General features: G+C 42.0%; 1 protein-coding gene and 1 long non-coding RNA gene across 10 annotated transcripts; one reads left to right on the top strand and one right to left on the bottom strand.

Moving 5' to 3' along the window:
• Window positions 1-213: 213 nt before the first annotated feature.
• Window positions 214-26,500, top strand: MTFR1L (mitochondrial fission regulator 1 like). Of its 9 annotated transcripts, none has more exons than XM_081869975.1 (9): window positions 214-353; window positions 2,878-3,237; window positions 4,586-4,717; window positions 5,747-5,840; window positions 7,984-8,088; window positions 11,157-11,266; window positions 14,343-14,554; window positions 18,027-18,339; window positions 26,100-26,500. In XM_081869975.1, exons 4-9 carry the CDS (start codon window positions 5,826-5,828, stop codon window positions 26,203-26,205), a joined length of 861 nt encoding a protein of 286 aa, XP_081726101.1. In that variant the 5' UTR covers window positions 214-353; window positions 2,878-3,237; window positions 4,586-4,717; window positions 5,747-5,825; the 3' UTR covers window positions 26,206-26,500. The 9 variants fall into 9 exon arrangements, with proteins under 9 accessions (XP_081726101.1, XP_081726100.1, XP_081726102.1 ...); XM_081869974.1 differs by having other exon boundaries at window positions 4,586-4,619; XM_081869976.1 differs by lacking the exon at window positions 4,586-4,717 and adding an exon at window positions 4,832-4,911.
• LOC309346339 lies at window positions 25,328-26,091 on the bottom strand. Its single transcript, XR_014158608.1, has 2 exons — window positions 25,864-26,091; window positions 25,328-25,737 (listed from the first exon to the last, which is right to left on the bottom strand). It is a non-coding gene; the product is annotated as an uncharacterized lncRNA (long non-coding RNA).
• Window positions 26,501-27,298: the final 798 nt, after the last annotated feature.

A 27,298-nucleotide genomic window follows, 5' to 3' on the forward strand; every position in this document is an offset into this window, starting at 1 on the left:
CCTGAGGGAAGATGCTTATGCCCGTTTCCCGCCCTTTCTTGGAGAGCAGCCCAGGTAAGCGGAGAGCGGGGAACTCCCGCGGCTCCCCTCCCCTTTCCCGCACGGCGCGCATGCGCGGAGAGGGACCCGAGGGGTGGGCTCCGCCGCTGCCGCAGCTGTTTCCGAGCGGAAGGGCGACGCGGGGTTGCTGGGAAGCGGCGGCTTCGCCTCGCGGCGTTTCTTTTCTCTCCCCGCCCCTCTCGCTCGGCGGCGCCGCCTGTTTCTTTCCGCGGGCGGGTCGCCCCCGCTCACCCCGAAGCGACGCAAAGCCCCCTGCGAGGGGGGCGAGGAGCGGCCTCCAGGCCGAGGGAAGGGTAAGCAGGAGAAGGGGAGGCGGCGGCGTTGGTTGTCACAGGGAGAGGCGTGTCAGGAGAACGTGCGAAGGGAGGGAGGGAGGGTTTCCCGGGAGGGTTTTAATTTCTGTCATGGCCGAGGAGGAGGCGGGTCTCGGCCTCCGTGCCTGGCATCTTTCTTTCTTTCCCTCCCGCCCCCCAGATTTCTAGAAGGCCCTGCCTTTGGGGCGGTGTGGCGTCAGCATGGACGGCAGTGCCCCTGAGCGGGTGCAGAGTGCCTACCCCCGCGCCGCTTTGAGGGAAGGGCAGAGGGGTGGCCGCGTCAGTCCGTTGCAGCAAAAGCCGTAAAAGAGGCGTGTGGCGCCCTAGAGGAGGCCGACAGCATTATTATGGCGTAGCGCAAGGTTTTTGGGGGGTGGGCTGCAACTTTGCTTCCTTAAATGCATCTGATGAAGTAAGACTCTCCAGACCATGAAAAGGTTACGCTGTGGGAAATGTGTTGCAGCACAGTCCTAACTATGACTACTCAGAAGTAAATCCTGTTGAATTCGGTGGGGCTTGCTCCCAGGCAAATGGGGATAGGACTGCAGCTTTAGTCTTCAAATTGCATCACAACATTATTTGTTGGTTTTGCTATAGAGAATTTATTCTCTTATCTCCGCATTCCAGTACTAACTACAAAATTGGGGGCTTCTGGGAGGAACGGCTTTTAGATCAAATACTGTACTTGAATCTTATTAATAACTTTTGTATAAAATTATCCATTGTGCAGAGCCATTTAATGCTCTTCTCTGTGTGCTGTACACACACACACACACACACACACACACTTTATCTTATTTTAAAACAGGGCTGGGGAATATGTGATGTTGCTGAACTCCAGCTGCCATCAGTCCCAGGCAGTATGGCCAATTGTAAGGGATGATGGGAGCATCTGGATGGCCACAGCTTGCTTATCCCTGCTTTAAAACTGTCAGTCTGCCTTGAGTGCAGTATATTCAGTTGAAGAGTACAATATAAATTGCCTGAAACATGTTTGTGCAGAAGTAGCACCTGCTGGTTTTTCTTGGAAGCTTGTGCAGGATTGCAACCTGACAATGTAGTTGTATGCACATGCCCTCAAAAGTAAGCCGCACTGAGTTTAATGGGACTTTTCCCCAGGTAAGTGTGTAGTTAATTGTAACATTAGCCCCTTGTACCAAAAATAGCTTACCAAAGGACTTTATCCCTACCTACTTTTTTAAAAAAAAGCCTTGCTAGGCCTATTCATTATTTAGTAAAATGTCTTAATGGCATAATAAATGTGCGAGGTTGATAGTAGTAAGTCCTCAGTCTTTGGCATTTAAGAGTCTTTTTTTCTCAAATTGTTAAATGTTTCCGACAGGGATCAGGTTGTTGATGGAGTGGTAATAGTGGAGCTGATGACCCACCCTTCACCATAAGGCAGCTGGCAGCACACTAATTTTAAATGTGCAGACACACTCCTGGCAACTGCCAAAACCAAGAGTACACCTAAGCTGCAAACCTGAGTTTTTAGGGGACGAGTAACACCCACCACAGGTCAATTCCCTATTCCCTGATCTTTCTTTCAACTGACCACAAACACCTCTGGCTTGTCTGGATTAAGTTTCAATTTGTTCACCCTCATCCAGCCCATTACTAGCACTAGACACTGGTTGATAGAAAGGAGAGGAGATGTCACCTGTGGCTACCAGGTTAGTGCTTAGATGCAGGGCTGTTGAAAACTGATAGATGCATCCAGTATAGTAACATAAATTCTCAGTATGGTTCAGCCCCTCTCATGGCAAAATTTGGGAATTCCTGGACCAAAGTGATTCGATGCAGAGGGCACTTTGCCTCTCAACTATGATTTTTCTTTTTCAAGTGTTTATTTGTTAAAACATATCTGCCCCACCATTACACTTGAAAACAACGCTACCTAGGCAATTCAAAGCTTTCTTAAAACAACTCGGTTGAACAGCAATAAAAAAACAAGACAAAAATACATTGACATCTACTGGTTCTATGCTTGTTGTTCAGAGTGCATTATTTAAAAGCACATATAAAACAAAACTGTTTTAAAGCAGATGCCTAAGGGCACATAAAGAGACAGCTAGGCAGACTTGCTGTGGTATGGAGTTCCATAACTTGAGTTCCACCTCTGAGAATGCTCTGCCTCTGTTGCCCACCAGGCCATACCTCATATGGACATAGAGCAGAGGCCCAAAAGCATCCAGACAGGTTTAAGAAGGTGGAAGTGGGCCATTCAGATAGTTCTGTGGGCTATACAGTTGGGCCCATTCCTCAATCAATAGACAAGGTTGGAGAGCACTTCAGGCATACAAGTCGAGAATCCTTACACACACAAAGAGAGAAACACCCCCTCCTTCCCCATTCACCAGTGTAAAGTGAGCGAAATGTGAGTGCATTTTGATTTTTCAGCTGAGAAAGCAGTTGATTTGTCCTCAGCAATAGATTTTAATCTCTGATCTGCTGTTCCTGCTACTGACCTTGTTAAATCTATCTCTGGCTTCTCTTCTTTAAGCTGCAGGCTCCTGTGCAGACAGTGCCTTCACTCAACATAAACAGCATGTGAGCTGGGGGTAGATAAGCAACAACTCCACTTAACGCCTCTGGCTGAGTGACTTGCCAAAGAGCCCATCTCTGTCATGCATGGTTATCCTTGGTTGGCTGAGTTGTGATATCATTAGCCGTGTGTGCCAGTCTGTTGACCTTGTCTCAGAGCAGAGGAGGCTGCTGAAGGCTCAGCTTTCTAACACTTTTATCAGACCTGTTGCTGCTGAGGAAGAAATTTTGGTGGCTTTTTTCTTCTGAAGAATGTAACAAACATAAGAGGAAACTAGAAAGTCATTGGTTAGCACACTGGGAGATCTTATTGATGCAGGTACCAATCTTTTAATTAAACCTAATATTACCATCACTTTTCCTTGTTTGCTTTCTCCTCCTTGCAACCCACTATAACTGGAATTTCCTTCCACCTGACACTCTTGTTTTTACATTGAAGTGCCTTTACCCTGGCTTTTCCCAGTGTAAGTCCTTTTCCTTTCCTGCCTCACATACCTTGCATTTTCCTTTTAGGGTGCTTGTACAGGGACAGTTTATAATTTTTTTGCAGAGCACTTAGCACTGTTAGTGGTAAAGTTATTTATAAAATATTATTAATGGTCATATTGCTTTCTGTAGCACTTGTGTAAAGTGCATTACAGTCATACTTCATAGCTGTGATGCATGTGGCTATTGTTTCCCCTTTAAACATGGACAAGCTTAGGTTGAAAGCTGGTTTTTGCTTCTGGTGGCTCTATTGGGATTTGAACCCAATAGTCATATGCAAGCCAGTGCCTTTTTGCTCAGAGCTGGCAAGCTGTATTAAATCTGGACAATGTTTCATTTGTAATCACGTCAGATAAAACTTGTAATACAGATCAGTGGATCTAAGGGCTAAATGTTCTCATGTGTGATCACTGCTGCTTACTTCTAGTAGACTATATGTAAGATATGTAAGACAGTATATGTAATTTCTCATGGCAAATGTTAAAAGTATAGTAGGATACTGTATCCTACTCTAGTCTTGCCCAGTGGTGCATAATTCTGGAAAGTTTTGATATAAAAATATTTCCTATGCAAATCAGGTTAATTTGCACTGGAAGCTTTCCTGATGCCTTGGGAAATTATTTGATTTAACAAGTTTATGCTATTTGTATTTGGTAACAAAAGCTAAAGGTGTTGAAACTTCCAAGCTTGTCTAAATTTTATTTGCAGTTGGCATCTATTCACTGTTACTAATTAACTTGGGAAACAGAAGAATTTCTGCAGAAAAACAGAGCACTGGAAAACAATCTTTTTTGGAAACTTTCCTGCCCCACATCAGTGGTCTTATTTTTGTAGAGGCCAATAAATATCCTTCAGAGGATGAGTTTGTTTTCCAAGTAGATCTCCAAAACCAAATTGGTCTAGTCTCTAGTGAAATTTGGTGAAATTGGAATTTACGTCACCTTTGAGAAGCTTTATACCTTGCTTATCGGGTTGGTTGTAGAAATGGCAAAATTGTTATTGGGCAGCATGCAAACAAATAGCTGAAAGGGGAGAAACTGGAATACAATATGTTCTAAACAGCTGAGTAGATACTTTTGGAATATATTTCCCATAGGCAATTCCTGGTGGTCTCTTATTCTTTCAAAGCTTTAGGGTTTTTTCCCCTACCTTTGTAAGTAAATGGGTTTTTCTTTCTGCAGAGTCAATCGTATGAAAGTGGGAACAACTACAAAGGTGTGGATTGCTGATTTGTTCTATATACATTTGTGGTGAATGTGACATCACCTAACAACTCCATCATGAGAAATAGCTGAATTCCTTTTGGTTGTCCTGTGAGTCCCATTTTTAGAGAAGGGAATGCTGTAATTCTACAGCAGTGCTTGCCATCTTCTCTGGGGTCTCTAATTCTTATATCTCAGTTTAAAAGGGTAGAGGGAGACTAAAAGGAAGAAAGGCCCTGCATCATCCCTCTGTTGTGAAGAAATCTACTGTCAGCATCCAAATCTAACAGACTCAGACAATTTAGGTGCATCAGCCTTACCCTATTGTGATTCCTTTGACAGATTATTAATGCTTAGGTTGGATTGTATGCTTGGTAGGCTGGTTACAAAGGGAGAAAACTGGAGGAGAATCTTCAGAAACTGTAGTATATCTGTGGCGGAGCTGCTGACTCAAAAGTCCCAGTTTCCATTGTGGTTACTGAACTATTTGATGCATATTTCCTAACTAAGTTCCATCTTGATGGAAGGTACATTAGGGTACCACTTGTTCATTATCTGCTGCAAGGTTATAAGGGCAACCAGCCGTTTGCTGGCCAGAAGGGTGGCTTAGCTCTCATTAAAGAAGGCATTTGTCTTTCTGCTTGAAACATTAGTCCTTCTACCAGGATAATATTCAAACACAAGGATAGTCAATGTGGTCATTTCCATAAGTTCTTGGACTACCACCCCCATCATCCTTATTCATTGGTCATCCTGGCAGGGTCTGATGGGAATTGTAGTCTAATAGCATTTAGAGGGCACCCTTGCCTCGTTCTGATTGTAGCAATTGTTGGGCAGTGAAGTTAACTACCCCGGGAATTTGCAAAATCAGTTGCATTAGGTTTTAAGACAGTATATGTGCCTGCCAGGAACAGTTTCTGTAGAGTGCATTCTGCTGCACCATGTGTATGGTGAACTACATAATTGATGATATTCTGCCTGACTCTTAAGTCTGTGAGCTAGTTTAATCCTAGAATACAGTTACATAACTGCTTAAGATGTAATTGGGATTCTTCGTATCACTGCTTATCCGCTTTAATGAGACAAATTTAGAACGTGCCCTTGTCTATGTTCATAATGAGCAGATAATTTTCTTCCAAGGGTGAAATACTATGAAGCTAGTACACAATCTGGAGCTGCAGTTTTGACCTTTGACTTACTTGTTCCTGTTTGGTCAGAGATGGAAGCAGATTCAGTAAGTACACAGCTGTTAACATCATTTTTTATTTTTACTTTTGCAATATTGAAGACCTTTAAAGCTTGTGTTTTCCAAAACATACTGTTCACTTTGAGAATATGGCTCTTCTGAATTAGGCTTTCTTTCCAGGGTCTATACAATTTATGCTGCTCGTGAGACACTGAAATCATCCTTAAATCCAACTGAACATTGTTGGAGTTCAATTTCCGAAATCTTTTGGGCATCTTTGAAAACTGTACTTTTGTAAAATGATGATGATAATAATAATAATGTTCTTGTGTTCAGTGTGTATAATCGTGCCTGCCCATGTGACAGTTTTCTATTGCAAAGCTCCCCAAAAGTGAGAAAGTTAAAAGCTTGCACCCATTTTTTTCCAGGGGTGGCTCTCAGTCTGAGCGTACGTTAGGTGAAATAAGGAGGGAACACGTCCCCATTGCTGAGGCAAATGGGCCGATTCCTTGTTTTGTCTCATGCTTTTTTAATTGTCGCAGTGCAAATTGACAAATGGGGTATTCTAGCCTGGTTGGACACCCTTAGAGCAATGTGATTGGAACTTAGTGATGACATGTAGCTAAATCTGTTAGACTATGTGGTGCCAGAGTGTCATTGCATTCCAGTTTCCATCAGCCCCAGCAAGCATTGCCAGTGACCACGGATGATGGGAGTTGTAGTTCAGCAACATCTGGAGGGTCAAAGTAATAAATCTCCTGTGGTGAAGTGAATGCTTGGACTTTCTTCCTCCATGTAGCCTAGTCCACGTTTTCAGCAGTATATATTTTAGCACCAGAAGAGATCCTTTTGCTGTCCAGATGTTACTGGATTATAGATCCCATCAGCACTGACCATTGGGCTTGCTGACTGGAGCTGATGGGAGTTGGAATTAAACAACATCTGGAAGGTCCCAGGTTTTTTACCCATTTTCTAGCAAAGCATTTGTAAATCAAGGTATAAACTCTTTTACTTAAAATGAAAGGTCAGCTTAGTTTCTGTTTTATCAGAAATGTGTTTCGCAGCCTTGGGGCATCAGTAATAGCATGAAAAATAAACATTAAAAAATGTAATAGACAGACTGACAGGTGGCCTAGGCCCCAAGGTATGTAGGGGTGTATTTATAGTACCAGCTGTTGACAACTTTCTTAATGGATTAAACAGAAGTTCTCTCTTACTTTAAACAAAGTGACCTTAGCCACTCTAGCAAGGAAAACATTTTAAAATAATGGATTCAAACCACAATTCCCAGAATTGTGTCAAGGCAGACACCTCTTAATTTTTTTCTATCAAAATTGCATGGTTTGTATTATTTAGGCCTCCTTCAAAGCCCTTGCCATTGATTGGTTGTGATCAGCATACAGAAATAGGTTCCTGCACATAGTACAGTGGTGCCCCGCAAGACGAATGCCTCGCAAGACGGAAAACCCGCTAGACGAAAGGGTTTTCAGTTTTGGAAGTACTTCACAAAAAGAATTTCCTATGGGCTTGCTTCGCAAGACGAAAATGTCTTGCGAGTTCCTGCGGGGTTTTTTTCCTCCCCCCCCCCTTTTTCTAAGCCGCTAAGCTGCTTATCTGCTTATCCGCTAAGCCACTAATAGCGCTAATAGCGCTAATCCGCTAAGCCGTCAATGGGCTTGCTTCGCAAGACGAAAAAACCGCTAGACGAAGAGACTCGCGGAACGGATTCTTTTCGTCTTGTGAGGCACCACTGTATTGGTGTTAGGGTGCAATACATGGCAGGATAGAATGTGGTCAGAGTGGAAACCCTTGCAGCAGTCTGCTAGTTCATTAGCACAGGTGTCTGTATGGGATGGTTTTGGTGGCCTCTCCCAATAACAAACTGACTGCAAAAAGCTTCTGTCAACTGTTTGGCAGGGGTAGATGCAGTGACCAGTTCAGCAGGTTCTCCCAGGTTCCTTTGTACTGGAGTGATGGGGTTCTGATCTCTCACAGGCTTCTGATCTCTCTCCTGGGGCTCTGTGTCTACAGTAAAACCCAGTAAATTGCACAGCGCAGCAATTGCTGTGCTTCTATTCCTCTGGGCCTGGGCTATTCACAGTTTCATCCACAAAATGAGGGAGACTATCTAAAAACTGAACTCCTGATTATTGGTTAAAAATATCATTACGTGTTTTGTTTCGACCCTCAGACTGTCCCAATTTGGCAGAACAAACCTTATGGCTCGGCACGCAGCTTTGTGAGAAAGATTGGGACAAACCTTCCTTTGAAGCCGTGTCCTAGAGCATGCTTCCAGGTAAAATACTGAAGTTCAGATGAATTTGCACACCTGTTCAAGGCAGGTTTAAATGCAGAGCCCTGCTCTTCAGCCTTGCTTTGCTTAAAAAAAGAAGTTTCTTTTTATTGCTACGTGTCAGTCAGAATTCTTCGTAGAAAGGCAATAATTACTATTCCAGCAGTGGTTTGATGGTTTTTAGCCACTTTCAAGCCCGTATTTTAATGACTTTTTCCTGTAATGAAATAAGTGTAGCTTGTGACTTTCAGGACCTGCATAGGAAGTGTAGCATGCTTCTAACTAAATAAATTCTTTTTGCTACCCTTTAGGATATGTTGGCATACGATTTCTTGATGTAGGGTGCTATAGCACTCTCATTTATAGCCCAGTACTGTTCATGTTTTCTCAAAAAGAAGTTTCTTTTACTTTAATGGAAGCTACACTCTGCTAAATGTGCATATATAGGACTGGCATCCTGGGAAATGGGGTGCAGCTCCTGAGAGAAATTTGGCTTGGTGATCTAAAATCTTGAAAGTCCTACCATAAGCTTTAATTCTTTTTGCCTTAATGACTGCTTCATATGCTGGTATATGTACGGACTTTATTTGGACACAGCCTCTTCATTCTAGGAAGTCCTCAGCTAGCTATAGTTTTGTGCTTGGTCAGAACTGGGAAACCATGGTTAACAAAGCCTGGCTCGATTCAAAGCTGCCAGTGATAGTTTCGCAGTTCAAATGAAACAGGCAACTACAGTTAATGGAAGACTCAGTTGCTTTGCATGCTGGCTCATGCAAAGGAGCTGCATATGTGGCTAAAAGGTGCAAAATGTGTGTATTGTCTGGCCACTGTTGGAAATGGAATGCTCTACTGGGAGGACCCTTGCTTGTCTAGCAAGATGATGCTTGTGTTTGTATATTGATAGTTCAAGGTTAGGTTATTTTTAGTTTATATTCTGCGTTTCCAGGGTGGACTGTGCCCAACGTTGCTCACAGTAAATAGGAAAATTACATGAAACCAGAAAGCAAGTCCTAACATCCTCATTATTTTGAGGGGGGGTGGATTTTAATGGGTCATGTAGGTGGGGAGTGTTTAGCTATACTAGAACTTGTTTATAACCCCATAAACTTAGAATTCAGATAATGTGTGTTCTTGCCTTCTCAGACTTTGGGGCTAGGGGTTAGTATGTCTTCCCAGCTGTCAAGCAAGAGAGCTTAGCCTGGGATACCTAATAGCAAAGAAAGTAGGCAGTTCTACATAACCTCTGCTGCATGAGGCTCCTGAACTACAGCATTAATTTCTCCAGCTGTTGAGAAGCTTGCAAAAAGGTAGATAGTTATGTTGTGTTGTAGTAACTCATTACCTCATCTTCTTGCCACTTGCACTATTGTAGGCTTCAGAGGCCATACATAGGCCACTTTTCCAACTCCTATGTAACACAGAGATGCTTGGAGGGCTGCTTATAAAGTATTAAAATGTGTGCACGATGTATCCCTTTTGGAAATCATAAATTTGCGAATACCCTATCATTGCTCACTTAGGTTTGGCTAATTGTTTGTCTAGTGCATGATCACCTCTAGTCCCACGTAACACCTCAGAGGAGCATCCAACCTTAAAGTTGATGTAAATTAGCTACAGCCTCTAAATGATCTGTAGCATGATTGTTGGTGCTGAACGAGTTGCCCACACATCACTCCGTCTAATAGTGGAATCAGTGCTGCTGTGCCAACAGAGATGAAGCCGAAAAGGGGGAGGTATTGGCAAGCTCAGGGGAACCCCAAGGTTCGCACAAGGCAATATATACCGTATTTTTCCCTCTATAACACGCAGATTTTTTCTCCTAAAAAGGAAGGGAAAATGTCTGTGCGTGTTATAGAGCGAATGTGTGGTCCCTGGAGCCGAAAAATCAGGCAAAAATCAAATCGCGGCGCTGCACGCTGCACGGAGAAGCGAAACCTGAAAAGAGGAAGCGGCTGCTTTCCTGCATTCTGCCTCAGGGTCTTACTGCCCACCCTCCTCTGTTTCGTTGCTGTGTTTGCTGAAACGGAACAAAGAGCAGGGAAAGCCCCTCCCCTCCAGGCAAGCAGAGGGGAATTCCTCTCTGTGCTGCTGGGGGAGAGGGAGAGGGGGGGGAAGGGAGGGGGGAGGGGGAGGGAGAGAGAGAGGGGGAGGGAGGAAGGGAGGGAGGGAGGGAGGGAGGGAGAGAGAGAGAGAGAGAGAGAGAGAGAGAGAGAGAGAGAGATATGGCTGGCTTGGGTGGGGGGAAACTTTTGCCTTTCTTTCCTCCCTCCTGTTAAATCCCTCTCCTGCATTCTTAGCCAGCTGCTTCTCTGCACACCCCTCTCATGTCCCTTCTTTGTTTTTCCTTCGCTCCCCACTTAAAATGTGGTTACAAAGCATGGATCCACAGGGATTCTCAGGATCTTTGCATTGGGTCACCCCAAATTCACCATCAGATCACATAGCATGTCCATGGCTACAGCCTGCACCAAAAAAATCACGCACCCACTGTTGCCTGGGGCTGAAATGGTGCAAAAACGTGGTTACAAAGCATGGATCCACAGGAATTCTCAGGATTTTTGCATTGGGTCACCCCAAATTCACCATCAGATCACATGTCTGTGGCCACAGCATGAAGCCCAAAAATGATACATCCACTGTTTCATTCAGAATGTTTTTTCCCTTGTTTTCCTCTAAAAACGATGTGCGTGTTATGGTCAGGTGCGTGTTATAGAGCGAAAAATACGGTATATATTTTTTAAAAGGTGAGAAGGCGCAAACCCTTTTCCACCCCTGCATGTACTGAATGGACACCAGGATCCAGGGAATGTTGAGTGACAGCTGGAAAATAAAAATGGAAAATAAAAACTGAAAGGAGTCACTTGGGTTGCTTGGGTCTGTAATGGCTCATGGTATCCTGAAAGAGGTCATGGCTGGCTGGCTAGAATCCTGACTCAGACCACACCTGTTGGGTAATGAAGATATACTGCATTTTGCTGCAGGTCCCGTCTCTCTCCTTAATACAGAACTGATCAGAAAATGATTCTACAGCCCCGTGATAATGCTATTTTCTTTTCCTTTCTGTTCCTCAGGAATTACCTAATGTTTCAGATCTTTATTTAAATGACACGCCCCCTGTCCCCACTCTGGCAGACGTAGCATGGATAGCTTCAGATGACGAAGAAACATATGCTAGAGTCAGGTACAACCCTTTCTCCTTTTCTTCTCATGCCTCCTGACTTTCCTTCTTCCTTTCTTGGTCAGTTATTGCTCATGATCACTTCCTGAAAACAGGGCAATATTGAGGTGGCTTCCTATCTTTATCTTTCTTTTAATAGTAGGTCTTTCAAGGTAATGAGGCATGGGTGCCATTTCAGAGAGAGAGAGAGAAAACCTTTTCATATATCTTGGTAACCAGAGAGCGAGAGAGGTGCTCCAGACCTAAGGGATATTCATGTAAGGTCAGAAACATGGAGTAGGGGACCAATTGGTGCTCATGTTGAAGAAAGAATGACCTTGAATTAGAAGTTGATTCTTACACAAAGTGCTAGGGGGAGCTATTGGTGTAGGAGAAAATCCTGCATGAAGAATTGAGCTACTTAAAAGGTTTAGGCAGGTACAGAAGACATTTGCAGGACATACCAATATATGGATTGTGAAGTGGCAGCAGGCAAACAAAGAGGAATAAGGGCTAACTCATACATGCACGATGATTCAGGTTTGAACTGCTTCTATTGGAAAATACTATTTTCAGGTGGTTTCAAAGCTCTGTAGGTGGTGTCTAGGCTATCTTCAGCCTTTTTTATTGTAATTTGTCCTAAATACCACTCGTCTTTCAATGCTTTAAGACTTAAATTTTACTCAAGAATAATGCTATTGAAATTAATGAACCTAATTTAGGGTGGAATTACATGCTAGGCGTACTCAAAGTAGAACCATTGGAATTGATGGACTTGACTAAGTTAGGTCTATTTCAATTTGATGTGCTCTGTCTAGTACGAAAAGAGTATTACAATTGATACAGGACTTTGGTCGGGTGGCGGGATTTAAATTAAACAAACAGAAAACTAAAGTGTTGGGAAAAAACTTGACAGACATAGAGTCAGAACGGTTTCAGAGAGAAACAGAATTAACTATGGTTAAAAAGGTAAAGTACCTAGGGGTAAACATAACAGCAAAAAACCTGAGTCTATTCAAGGATAACTATGAAAAATGTTGGTCTGAAATTAAGAGAGACTTGGATAGTTGGACAAAATTGAAGCTTTCTTTGTTAGGCCGAATTGCTGCTATTAAGATGAATGTATTGCCAAAAATGCTGTTTTTGTTTCAAACATTACAGATTGTGGACAAAACGGAGTGCTTCCGGAAGTGGCAGAAAGATATATCTAAATTTGTCTGGCAGGGCAAAAAGCCCAGAATTAAGTTTAAGATATTAACAGATGCGAAAGAAAGAGGGGGCTTTGCCCTGCCAGACTTAAAGTTGTACTATGAAGCCGCAGCTTTTTGCTGGCTAAAAGACTGGCTACTTCTCGAAGACACTGACGTGTTGGACCTGGAAGGTTTTAACAATGCTTTTGGTTGGCATGCATATTTATGGTATGACAAAGTTAAGATCAATAAGGCCTTTAAGAACCATATTGTCAGGAAAGCAGTGTTTAATGTCTGGACAAAATATAAAGACTTATTGGAAAATAAAACTCCAAGGTGGCTTTCACCTCTGGAAGCTAAGGCCCGAAAAAGACCCAATATGGAGGCCAAATGGCCAAAATATTGGGAAATATTAGAGAAAGATGGAGACAATTGGAAATTGCAGAGTTTGGAGAAAATGAAGGATAAGGTGCGAGACTGGTTACATTATGCTCAGATTAAAGAAGTTTTTAAAAATGACAAAAAGTTAGGGTTCCAGGTGGAGAAATCGAAGTTAGAAACAGAATTGTTAGAACCAAAGACCAAGGTATTATCTAGAATGTATAACTTGCTGCTAAAGTGGAATACACAAGACGAAATGGTTAAATCGGCTATGATAAAATGGGCACAGGACATTGGGCATAACATTATGTTTGAGGACTGGGAAAGGTTGTGGACCACTGAGCTGAACTTCACCGCATGTAATGCTCTGAAGGAAAATGTTATGAAAATGATATATAGATGGTACATGACCCCAGTTAAACTTGCCAAAATATACCATTCGTCTGATAATAAATGTTGGAAATGTAAAGAAAATGAAGGAACATTCTTTCACCTCTGGTGGACATGCCCTAAGGTGAAGGTCTTCTGGGAAATGATATATAATGAGCTGAAAAAGGTATTTAAGTATACCTTCACAAAGAAACCAGAGGCCTTTCTTCTGGGCATTGTCGGCCAGAAGGTGTTAAAGAAGGATCGAACATTTTTCATGTATGCAACAACGGCAGCAAGGATTCTCATCGCAAAAAACTGGAAAACCCAAGATCTACCCACACTGGAAGAGTGGCAGATGCAGCTGATGGACTATATGCAACTGGCCGAGATGACCGGCAGAATCCGTGATCTGGGAGAAGAGAAATTGGAGGAAGACTGGGAGAAATTCAAGATGTATCTACAAAAACATTGTAATTTGGTTGAATGTTAAGAAGGATGCTAGATTATAAAAAACTGGTCACCACTAAACTAGATCTAAATTTGATGATAAGTGAGACTAAAGAAAATATAAAATTTTTTGGAAGAAGTGCTAGATTATATTTGAATGAGTGGACATGAGATTGCAAACAAGTTGATAATTTGTTTGGAAAAAAATTTTAACGATGTAAATGGGAGCGGGAGACGTGAGGGAGTCCAAAGAAGTGTTGAAATTGTTGTAAAAGAAGTAAGATTGTTTATTATGTGCATTTATATTTAAAAACCTTAATAAATATTTATAAAAAAAAAACAATTTGATGTGCTCTGAATAGATGTTAGTTGAACTCCACCCTTAGTTATGTTCATTAATTTCAGTGGGTCTACACGGAGTAAAATTTGGTTGAACACTTCTTCATGTCTTTATGAACTTGAATTAGGGATAGTGTTGTCTAAGAAAACATTGCACCATGGGTACATATTCAGGTTGGTTTGAAGTGATGGGAGTTTGAGAGATAAATAATGAGAGAGAAAAGAGACTAATGGGTAGCTAAAAATTGGGTCCTGTAGTGATGAGAGAAGGGCCAGTCACAGCTAGCACACTTTGTATGATATAATGAGCATGGACTACTATTATTCACTGGGGCCAGTTTCATTTGAATTTCTGGCATTTTGACTTGTAGGACAGACACTCGTCCACTAAAGCACAAATGGAAGCCCACGCCACTTTTTGTTATTCAGCGGAATGCCTCTGTCCCAAATTTGAGAAAGCAAGAAGAAAAGCTGCTGGCTTTGAAGAAACCGGGTTTACCCGCTTTGAGTCGGACAACAGAACTCCAAGATGAACTGAGCCATCTGCGTAGTCAGATTGCCAAGATTGTATCAGCAGAGTCAGGTAAGTACCCAGCATCAAGCGCTCAGAGGAAACATCTCAAAATCTTGTGCACAAATTTGAAATGGTGTGGGTGTGGGTGGGTGTGTAAGCGTTTGCAAGCCTACAAGAGTAGATACAGCAGATGAGCAAACAACTTGAAAATTATATTTCCACTTTGATAACCAGAAGTTGTGGCAAAGAGGATGGTGAAAATTTGTTTTTTTAATTGTGGAGAAAGCATGGTGCATGTTTTGTCCTGTTCTCTTCTAATTTGAGGTGGAGATTCTACTCAGAACAAACACATTAAAATTAAGTGACCTAAGTTTTGCTTATTAATTTCAGTGGGTCTACTCTGAGTAGGACTAGCATTGGATACAGCCCTTGGAATTGTGTGTCAGGTTTGACAAGTACATAGTAAGTTTGGAGATTCACTTGGGAAGTGCAGTAAGGGTTTGCTGTCTCTCCTGGTGAAGAGTCAGGTTGTTAACAAAATAGTGTAGATATGGCTAGTTTAAATTTGGAACACATGAGAGGGAGCAACATATGCAGGTGTTGCCTGCCACCTTTCTTTGTTTGACCTCATTCCACAAATTTCCTTAACTTTCTTGTATGGCTGCTGCCTTTATTCCATGTTGAGAGGGTACCAGAAAACTTTGCCCCTTTTCACTGCAGTGTCACAGCAGTAGGGAACCTGTGACTCACAGGCAATCAAGGGTTAGGTATTCAGACATAATGTTGAACTGTGTAATGCCCACATTTGAAATGTGTATTTTGTAAGGGCAAGACTGTGAGAAGGAGCATGGAGCACAGTTAGAATAGATAAAGTGCCAAGCGATTATAGTCCGGCAGCTTTTAGAGATCACTCTAATAGCATAGTATAGCTTGAAAGGTGGGAAGTTCTTTAGTTGTATTTCTAGGGCCATCAACTGAGTAGCTGTTGATATTAGACACTGTGTGGTTTTTCTCCATCATGTAGCTTTGGCATTATTCCTTGGGGCCAAAAAGTGTTCTACCTACTAGGCTTATGTGCTTAATTTTAGATATTCCACAGTCAGTAACTAATTTCTGCAGTTGGTCCCCCCCCCCCCAGCCGGTTTTGTAGCAAAAACATTTATTGGTTTTTGCCAGTTCATATCAATCTACTTGATTACAGCAGTTTGTTTTTTAAACATAGGGGACAGTAAAATTCCAAAATCATTGCTTGTTAAGAATATTATTCAAGCTATTACTATATTAGATAAATGAAGTCCGCACTAATTTTAAAAAGTTTGACACACGCATTTCATACCCTTGTTTGTCCATCCGTTCCCTAAATCAGAGGAGGCCATACTCAGTACTGACTTGGACATATAGCTGAACCGTAATTGAGTATCATGTGCATCATCTGTAGTGAGCCTCATGGTGGCGTGTGGACACACCATTCTCCTGCATGCCAAGAGGAAGAGGCTGAAAACTTCCTCTTCTGATTGAAAATAGAGTTCCTTGAACAAGCTAACATTATCAACCACAATTTGGTTCTTTCCTGTTCTGTCTAACCATAGTTTAGTCAGGGCTTCTGGATTCAGACATAAAGGATAACTCCTGGTTAATCTAAAATCCAAGGCAGAAGTGTTAACGTCTCCTCCTACTGGCATGCAAAAGAGGGAAGGTGAGGAGCATGCAAACTGAAGACTAACCACGGCTCAAGCACATAACTCTAAATTATGGTTTATCATTAAGTTTGAACCAGCCCTTGGTCTCTTTGCCACAGGAAGTAAAGTTGGCAGAAGCCACAAAGCAGGGCCCAGCTGTCCAAAGAGACCCACATTGATGTTTCCTTGTGCACTTTGAGAAATAAAGATTCAAAGTTTTTCTTTTATTTACCCATTACTATTAACCGGGCATCTGTCTCACCCGCTTTAAAATGCTATGGTGCTTTTTGGTTCCATTTTATGAGTGGCAACTTTATCAACTGGTTTTATTGTATTTAAGCTCATAACATTACACTTCTATATAATGTGTGTGCCCCTTACAGCATTTTGATAAACAGACCAGACATAAATGAGAGACTTATATAATGTTAGAAGAAATTGCACAGAATTTGTCACAAATTATAATTTATAATGGCCAGGATCCTATGATTTCTGCATCCCCAGTTTTTCAGGCAAAATATTTTGCTTAATTTTTAATACAATGTTATTTGCTTATTTGTATTATTGTTGAGCCAACCATTTGCATGGTGCTGTACAGAGTAACAAACAAAAAGACAAAGTCCATGCCCTGAGGAGTTTACAGTCCAAAATTTACTATGGGGAGTGTTAGAGGGAGAAATAAAGGTGAGAGTAAAAAGGAAAGAAGATGCATTCTGCTTCATTCTTCTTCATGCCCTTTTCTTGTAATGGCCCAGGACAGGGATGGGGAACCTTTTCTGGCCTGCTTGTTATCTCCTCACCCCCTGATGGACCAAATTTGACAGGGTGGTGGGGCCACCCACATCACTATGATGTCAGGTGATGCTTCCAGGCAGCTTCTGGAGGATCAAATGGGGAGGGGGCTTCTCGGGTTTGTTAAGCCACAGTTCCTCTTATGACTAAGCTCGTAAAACAGTTGTGTTTGCACGTAACTAAAGTCAGTGTTGTGAAGCACTGATCACAGACTGCCACGGTTTTCATAATATTCCCTTAACAGAGCTTCAAGGTAATAGATTTCCAAAAGATATTACCAGATGACTTTGAACATAGATAAGGAGTTGTGTTTGTACCAGCACAGGTGATTTGTCCATTTAGATCAGCATTGACTGGCAACAACTCTCCAGGGCCTTGACAAAAGGAAGCCATCACCTGCTGCCATCACCTTTCCATCCATTTTAGCTGGAATGCCAGGGATTGAACCTGAATCCTTCTCATGTGCTTTGTTCTCCTCCTGTGATATCCATTTGAGATCTTGCACCCGAGGCACATGAGCTCTCACAAATGTGTGTCATTCTAGACTAAAAGACAGGTATCCTGGTTCCTGAAATTGCTTCAGAGTTACGTTTTCCACCCTCTCAAGGGTGGCTCTTAAGGAAAGTGATTCAGTAGAGGTGATTGTGTGCACAAGGCTGGGTTGGGTCTAACCAGGAAGGCGAGGATGGGCCTTGGTTGATGCCAAAAGTGGCCTCCTGTGACTGTGGGCCAGTTCTCTTCCTATCTGTGATATAAGGTGGATAACATGCTGCTTCTGAGAACTTTGTGCTCAGTGATTGGGGTGGAACAAGATAATCTTAACAATATACATTGAAATACTGCCATATGGAAGATGGTGGTTGTAATGGGAGGGTGTGAGATGGAAAAGTGCTTCACCCCTTTTGCGGCATTATAATCAGCATTTGAGTAAAGGCAGGAGGCAGGCTTATGTCCATGTATGGGGAGGTTTGTCAGTATATAGGCTTGGCGTACATGTTCTGTTGCAGAATATAAAACTTGTAGTATGGCACTAGGTTTATGTCAATGTGTATTGTTCTTTTTTTTTCCAGCTTCCACTTCATTAACACCTGATTTATTATCACCAGGAAGTTCAAATGTCTCTTCTCCCTTACCTTGTTTTGGATCCTCATTCCAGTCTACAACTTCCTTTGTCATTAGTGACATTACAGAGGAGGAGGCAGAATTAGAAAGCCCAGAGCTTCCATCCGTTTCCATGCTTTGTTCTGCAACCTCTGAATGTTGTAAAGCAGACCCAAAGGATTCCGACGACGAAGATTCGGTGTCCCTGTCCAAGGCCAGCAGTTTTGCCGATATGATGGGCATTCTTAAAGACATTCATAGGATGAAACAGAACAAAGACTTGTAAGTTTTTGTTTGTTTGTTTTCTCTTTTTCCATCCCCAAAAGTGTCTCTTTCTTTTCTGATTGGAAGCTTTGCAGTTTTGCTTTGTGTGAAGGTACCTCTGCTGATCTTTAGCACTGTAACTGATATTTGCAAGGGTTAGTTCTAATGTACTTTCCCTGCATCACCACAACACAGGTTTTTAAAGCCTTTCTTATAATAGGCCCTACAATATTGAGCTCTAAGGACAACTGTGCAAATCAGTTCACCAAAGTTGCTAGCCTGCCTGTGCTTATCACAGTCAATTTTGGCTAATAAGAAAAGAATCAGTTTTGGTAAAGCTTCTTTGCCTGACCACCAAGGCAATTTAGTCACCATGGTCAAAAAGACAAGTAGCTTCTTCTAAACTGCCTCTAGATTGAAGTTATTATAACCACTGCCCTGAAGATCTGAATGTTCTAAGCTAGCGACGGGGAATCTGTAGCCCTTACGATGCTATGGACTGCGACTCCCTTCATCTCTAAGCATTGGCCATGCTTGCTGGGATTGATGGGTCAGTGCATTTGACTGTTAACCAGAAGGTGGGTGGTTTGAGCCCACCCAGGGGTGGCTGTGGTCAGGATTCCTGTATTGCGGGGGATTGGAACAGATGATCCTTGGTGTCCCTTCCAACTCTATGATTCTGTTATAGGAGTTGGACTCCCAACAGCCTTTGGAAGGGCCATAGGTTCCCATGAGATTATTACTATTCTAGCAGCTGAGACAAGGGTAACATGAGCGCTACAGATCGGAGCTTTTGCCTTGTCTCCTCCTGTTTGCCTGCTTCTCCCTCTGTTAGCTCCCAGATTGCCCATCATGCAGTTTATGGTTAAAATTGCCTCACTATGTGTCATTCTGGAGATGGGTATAAAATGTTGTACTTCGATAAGCAGAAAACCACTTGCCAAGTGTTCTGCAAGTTTCTAGGCATGAAGCCTTCCTAGGTTGCTACAATATATGCATATATGATGACATGATTAGCACGATGTGGCCCTTCAGATGTTGAACTACAAATTCCATCACCTGTGACTGTTGGCTATATCTGATTGAGGTTGATACGATCCAGGGTGCCACAGCTTCTCCATCCCAGGATAAGGGAGACTTGAGTTTAAATCCTTAGTCAACCATGTTATAGCCATTGGCTCCAAAAAACAAAACCTGAACTTGTTTCTTACGGTTAATGGGTGAATTAAAGCTAGCCATTCTTTATCACATAATTGTTGTAAGGGTAAACAGGGATCACCCCCATCCCTCTATATCCTCACTGGAGGAACAATAGAATATATAACTAAAACAGTAAGCTGGGAATGCTTGCTAAATAATAGTTTTTTACATGCAAGTTTTTGTGTTTTGTTTATTTATATACCCCCTTCCGACAAAAAAACCCACCCTTTTATGCATTAATATTGGGCAAAAATTAAAACCTCTTCCAAGCTAAACTTTTCACTATTGTTTCATCTGCACTCTGTTTGAACATAGTGTTTCTTGAGGTTTGGAGGGTTCAACAGGCAGATGGTATCATAAGTTGAATTCATTAGAGAGAGGGAAGTAAGGGGAGCACATTTAACAATAATTACAATATTTCTTATTCATTTAATGCACAATCCAGTTAGAGCAATTTAATTCTGGTAATAAGCAGTGAGATACCATGGAAACATTGAATTAAAGTGTAATTTGTTTGATCAGCTGCCCTTGGTTTGTCCCTTCTGGTTTCTTAAGGAACAGAATATTATGCAGAAGGAAGAATCACATTCTCATTTGAGCTTTCTAAAAAAAATTGCTTGAGTTTATTGGAAACTGGAATAGGATTCTCAAAGCTGAAATTGATCTCTTCTCATACTGCTTGTATATCTGCCAGATTGCTGCTGTTGAGATTATTCCACTCTATATATTAACTTTTAAGAAGAAAAATCTCAGTTGCAGTAAAAGGGGTGCAATCTCTACTGTTTTGACCTGTTGCAAGAATCAGCTGCAATTGCTGCACCTCCTTTCATAAGTTAGACTCATTTGCCTTCAGATTTGAGTAACCTACATCCAGTAACAGGGAAATTGCATTGCTGTTCTTCCAAAAAATACGTAATGCAGCTGTACTTGCACTTGTTGGACACATAACATATCATATATCACATCATATCATATCAATGTTATTCCTTGAACAAGTAACTGCTAATTCTTTTATTAGATTTTATTTTCAAATCGCAGGTCTTACAGAACTTGTACAAAGTCTAAACTTAAGCAAATAATAGCAGAAAGTCTATCCACATCAGTAACGGTGTTTCACAAACCCTTATTTGTGACCATGATTCTTTTAAAAGAGAGTCAGTAGTTTCCATAATCAAGTAAACATACCCATATGTATCTTTTCTTTATTTAATTATACTTGCAACAATTCCCTCCATGACTATTTGTTTCTTTTTTCACAATTTTTTATTTATGTATCCCTTCAACCAAGACACTCGGGGCAGTCAGTGTACATAGCTTGACTTTAAGCAATCCCTGGCCCATTCTTATTAAATAGCTAGACTGGGAGACAATTGCAAAGGAATACAGCGAGGCATGGGGGAAGAGAGGCCAGTTTTAGCATAGCTCAATCAAGGTGCTCTCTCATTTTTATACCAAAATGTGGCACAGATGTGAATCAATACACATTGATTCACTTGCCCTGTCAGTGTCCAGTTTGGACCAAAGAGCATAGGGAAGCTACCGTATTCCATCTAGCCCAGTATCGTTTACTCTGATTGGCTGCAGGTCCCCAGAGTCTCAGGCAGAGGTCCAGCTTGCTGTCTTTTCTTAACTGGAGATACTGGGAATTGAACCTGGGAGTTTCTGAATGTAAAGCTTGCATCTTTATGTAGTGGCTTTCACTACAAATTTTTTTAAAAGAGGCTTATCTTTACAGTTTTTAAAAGCAACCCAGATTCATAGAACTTTTTAAAAATGCCATTTTAATCTGCCTCTTGTGTCTCTTCAAATTCTGTTAGTTGCATCATATATAATGTGCACATCCCTCCTTGCCATACCCACAATGACCTGAATTGTGAGTGCTGGAAGTCCATGGTAAAATGATGAAATTAGTTTCCTTCTTAGTAGAAAACAGGAAATCCTGCTTTCCCCTTTTTAGCAGCAAATGGGACCCTGCCCTGGCAGAAATGCGTGTCCTTTGTTGCAGGGTGGAAGGAACTCTGGACAACAAATGTTGCAGAGTATACGTAGATACAGCAGCGAAGCTCCTGGACACATCTGAGACAAAGAGAATTAAGGCGCTTAAGAGCTGCTCCCTCCCTTTGTGCTTTGCAGTGAGCAGCAGCGGACAAGGGCTATTATGGGAGAGAACTGTGTTCAGCTGGGTGCAGCCTCATCCTGCTGAGCAGAGGAGACGGTTGCAAACACATGTTGTCAGATGCCCACGGGAATGTTGGTACTGGATCTCAGCACTACAGCTCTGCACAACTGGTCCCTCGGATAAAATTGAATAACCTCTGATACAATGAAATATGAATCAGAGAGGTTTGCCATTATCCATTGTGCCAGCAGTTTGAGGAAGTTTAGTCTAAGCATCTGTGAGAAAAGCAAAGAGACAAATAGATTATAGGAGTTTACTGGTGCTTTTGCCAGTCTTACCGATAAATTACAGACATTACAAGAAGTTATAGAAATTGGAGTGGGCGTCTGTAAGATGAATTTGTAGAACTACAGAGTCAAGGGTTGCCCTTGAAGCTGCTTCGTCTTACGGCAATGCAGACCACTGCATTTCTCCCTGTGCATGACACAAATTTAGAGCATGGCGGGTGGGTGGCTATAGCTGGGCTTATTCTTGAATCTTTGAGTTGCTAAAGTGCTATCAGAGTATAACATTCCTTAATCTGTAAGTTGCAGAAGCAAGCAGGGTGTGGCACTGTGTAATGAGTGCAACACTTTGGACTTGCTCTTGACCCAGCATATGCTGACTATGAATAAATGGTGAGAATGATGATAAATGGAAAGCTGTAATTGAATCCATTTTGGACAGGGAGAAAGTAGCCAAGTGGTGCCATTCACTTAAAAAAAAAATGCAGGTCCAGTGCTGCTGTCTTTCAGAATCCTTGTGAAATGGTTTGCCTAAATTAAATGGGTCAGTTTGCCAACTTTCAATTTTTCAGGGTGTGGGTTTTAGTTTAGGAACTGTATGCTAATGGCTGAAATTTCAGGAACAATGCGGTGGGGGTCCTAGGGTTCACATTTCTTACCATTGTCATGCTTATAGATGAGGTGCTTAAAGAATGGTAAATATATAGGTGCCCCCACTTGCTTTTTAATCACATGCTTATGCATGATGTAAGTTTTAATATACTCTAGTAACGGTGAAAACAAAGGAAAATAATAATTCTGAACTGGTTCACACAGAGCAAGGAAGTTAATGGCATATATATATATATATATATATTTGCTTTCGTAGATTTTCACGGGTACAGGAATGCAGGTTTTGGTGTCCTCGGGTGTCTTCCCGTGTAAAAGTTGGGGTGTCTAGGCGACGTTTCGATGAGGTCTCACTCGTCATCTTCAGGCTGGTGCTTTCGGCTTCTTGTTACTGGAACAGAGCAGGATCTCAGTGTTTGAGTTCCTATAAATACTGTTACAGAATCTCTCAAACGTGTTAATTGCCAATTAACAAACGTGTTAATTGCCAATGGATACCAGCAAAACAGGATTACGAAGCTAATCCAAAAGGAAACACCCCCCAAAAACCAAGACACAGAAGAAAACAATGGCATGGCCCTCCTTCCTTATATCAAGGGCACTACAGATAAAATTAGCAAAATCCTCCATAAACACAATATCAAAACAGCCTTTTGCACCAACCAAAAAATAGCCAATATCCTCAGAAACCCCAAGGATAAAATCCAGTTGGAAAACCAAGGGATCTATGAAATACCCTGCAAAGTCTGCCCAGCCACGTACATTGGACAAACAAACAGACGAATAAATGCACGTATCGCAGAACACAAGAATGCCGTCAAAAAAGAAGAAAAAACTTCCTCTCTTTTCCAACACATGAAAGAAACAGGACACGAAATTAATTTTGCAGATTCCAAATTGCTCTTTAACACGGAACATCACCACAAGAGAATAATCATGGAAGCCATCGAGATAGAGAAACACCCTCACAACATGAACAAGCGTGACGACACATCCCGCTTGCCAGACATCTGGAAATTAGCCCTCCCCACAAAAACTGACACCAGATCCAGAGGCACACAGAACGCCAACACCAATCAACCACACCAGACCCAAACCCAGACCCTCTCCACAGATGAATTACAGACACCATCCAGTAGCCAATCCATGGTGGCACCTCCGGATGCTGCACCCCCCTGCAATCCCTACACAGATCTGGCTGACACAAGCCACAAAACCACAGCTCGCCCCTATACACGAAGCCAAGCCAGAGCACAACTAAGTACAGTACAGCCATCTTCTCATGAAAACTCTTCACAAAGTTCAAGAGGTCAAGACACAAAGACTTTAGCAACTAATCCACACCTAATGACCCACCTAAGTGGTACTCAGGATATCACTCAAGAAATCACTCAAGATATCTCTCAAGTAATTAAGGAACAAAAGAAGAAAAGGCACACTAGCCTGGGAACTTCCTCTCTGCCCAGAACATTGGAGGCTATACACCACACCCCCTCTACAGTATTTATAGGAACTCAAACACTGAGATCCTGCTCTGTTCCAGTAACAAGAAGCCGAAAGCACCAGCCTGAAGATGACGAGTGAGACCTCGTCGAAACGTCGCCTAGACACCCCAACTTTTACACGGGAAGACACCCGAGGACACCAAAACCTGCATATATATATATATATATATATATATACACACACACACACACACACACACACACACACACACACACACACACCTACCAACTTATGGTTACCATGAGGAGACAAATCTGCCAAGTTAAAAGTCACAAAGCAGGTATGATGAGCCTGTGGCCCTTCAAATGTTGTGGGCTACAGTTCCTGCCTCCATTGGCTGAGATCAATGGGAGTTGGGAATCCAACATCTGGGGGACCACAAGTTTCCCATCTTTGGAATGAAGGAAGATACAAATGTTCTTTTGCATGGAGGAAATCCTATGACTTCTGTGCCTCTTGGGCTCAAAATGACTTTTCTTTGTCCCAAAGCATGCTGCTCCTATTTGAGGTTGGCACAGTATGAAGGAACTTGGTAATGTATGCAGAAAAACTGAAGAAGAATGGTTGGAGTCCTTTTGATAGATTTACAGAATGATGTTGCTTCAAATCATCAGTATTTAAGTCGTTTTTTGGGGGGTGGGGAACCACCACCCTAAGAATCTACCAGGAGAAAATTAATAACGTTTTGTAGAGAAGCCTTTCATTTGCTTACCCATAGGGATTCCCGCCCTCACCCCCTAGTTAATTAAACTGGTAAACAAAATTATCTAGGTATCGGGGGAACGTAAGGTGGTTGAAAACCAGAGCTACAACAGATGTGAGTAAATGTGTTTGAAATAAGAGAGCTAAAATTTAAAACTGGACAGATTCCAAATCCTTATGATGCTTATTGTACAAAGGAATCAATGTTCTTTTGCACACGCAAACCGCATACATTTACCTCAGAGACTTTAGTTGTTGCTGTGCTCTTGAAATTGCACACATCACCTTGTAGTAGCCCATATTGCAAATCTATGCATACAGACATTGGTGACTCTTCACTTCTGCATACTGTGCTGGGCAGAGAAGCAGGTGGTGAATTGCTTCTGCTACAACAGGAATGAGGAACCTTCCCTCCGCTCCCCAAATGCTGCTGAATTCCCAACTCCCATCAAGCCCAGCAATTCCTGGCTAATGGCTAGGAATTATGGGCATTGAATTTCAGCAATATTTGGAGAGCCAAAATGTTCTCCACAGAGTTGAGTGTGTAATCTGTTCTTTATCGTGCCAGCTTCATCCTGGTTTTTGTACTTTTGCCAGAAGGTAGGCTTCATCCTTGCAGATTTGTTGGAGAAGTTCTCTAAATGTTACTAATTCTACTCAGACAATAGAATAGCACTTCAGGGTGCAAGAGAGAGATTGCTTTATTGGGTGCTTCCTCTCCCCCATGGCATAAGGTTCCTTTCACATTGAAAATTAGCCAGTTGGAGGAATCCAGTCTAGCATTATCCTTGACAGTTTTGTCGAGGGGAGGAAACCATGTCTGGTGCATCCAGTGCATTTTGTAATTTGTGCATGTGGAATGTTGCACAAATAATCATGGGTGTCTGTGACATCATTAGGGATCAGCGAAATCTCTAGAAAGGCCCTTAATTTGCTAGGTAAAAACTTGTATGCTGGAAGTAATTTTTAAAAGTCTTTCCTATTCTTACTGTTTATCTAATATCAAATATATGGGATATATATAATATCAGATGAGTCTGTCGAAACTGCGGGAGGCAGTGGAAGACAGGAGTGCCTGGCGTGCTCTGGTCCACGGACACAACTAAACAACTAAACAACAACATAATATCAGATATATGGGATTTGATGGTGACGAGAATTAAAAAAAACACAAACCCGTAATAGATTTAGAAGAATAGCCCCTTTGTTGAAAAACATGCAGTTGAACCACAACTAATTTGTTAGCTTATTTTATTTTATTTTATTTCAAATCCTGTTGAAGAAAGCAATTGGGGATGGTGGAGCAGAATGTGATTTGCACTCCTGTTAATACCCTTCATCTTGTATCCTCCTTTCAGGAACAGAACTTTACTGAAAGAGGAGGATCCTGCAGTTCTTATAGCAGAGGTTTTAAGAAGAAAGTTTGCCTTGAAGGATGAAGATGTAAACATGAAGAAGAACTAAAATTATGCTCATTGGTTACCTTGTAAAGTAAATTATCGTTCTCCTAAGATCTTTCTCCACAGTGGCTGCCTTCCTTGAACATCAAAAGTCCTTTAGGGATTAGGTTTCTGCTCTGTATGTGCGTGTGCTGGAGGGGGGGAATAATTCCTACCCAAGCAGAACTGTGAATTTGCTGTTTCCCACACAGTCAAGAGAGACTTTGAAAAGGTAAATGTTTTTCCACATTTTGAACTGAAGCATTGTTAGCAAAGTAGCGAGATGAATTAAAAAGGATCTATTCTTAATTTTGCTGCAATTCTGAAGGCTGTGATAACTTACTGATAGAAATGTATCCCTTCCACATTCAGGTAGAGATGTTTTTAAAATTTAATCATTGAAAGATGCATTTTCTCTTTTTCTCCGGACTTAACTTTTCAAGGTGATCAAGTACCTTTTCAAAGTGGATAGATATTCAAGCACTGGCTGACGAGGAAAGGGAGGCACACCATATAGCACTTGTAGCCAGGTGGAGAGGTGGTGAACTTGCAGCCTTCAACCACATGCTTACCAAGTGTTACCAAGGCTACCTCCCCTCCAGTGTATTTTTGGGAAAACCTAGGAGTGAAAGTCTGGGCAATGTAAGAAAATATTGACTCCCCATTAAGTACATCCATTACAAGTGAGCTTTAGCATGGCTATCTGAATCCATCCTCTTGTTGACTTGGAGAGAGAAGCCTCTTGGCAGTCTGTGCCTGCCTAGGGAAGTTACAGTGGTGCCTCGCAAGACAAAATTAATTTGTTCCGCGAGTCTCTTCGTCTTGCGGTTTTTTCGTCTTGCGAAGCACGGCTATTAGCGGATTAGCGCTATTAGCGGCTATTAACGGCTTAGCGGATTAGAAAAAGGGGGGAAAGGGGGGGAACTCGCAAGACGTTTTCGTCTTGCGAAGCAAGCCCATAGGGAAATTCGTCTTGCGAAGCACCTCGAAAAACGGAAAACCCTTTCGTCTAGCAAGTTTTTCGTCTTGCGAGGCATTCATCTTGCAGGGCACCACTGTAGATTGCTTTTACCCTGCAGATACCAAACTGATATTTTAGCTGAAGGACGCGTCTTCCA

This window comes from Podarcis erhardii (assembly GCF_964252035.2).
Source record: "Podarcis erhardii genome assembly, chromosome: 7".
NCBI classification, from domain to species: Eukaryota; Metazoa; Chordata; class Lepidosauria; order Squamata; family Lacertidae; genus Podarcis; species Podarcis erhardii.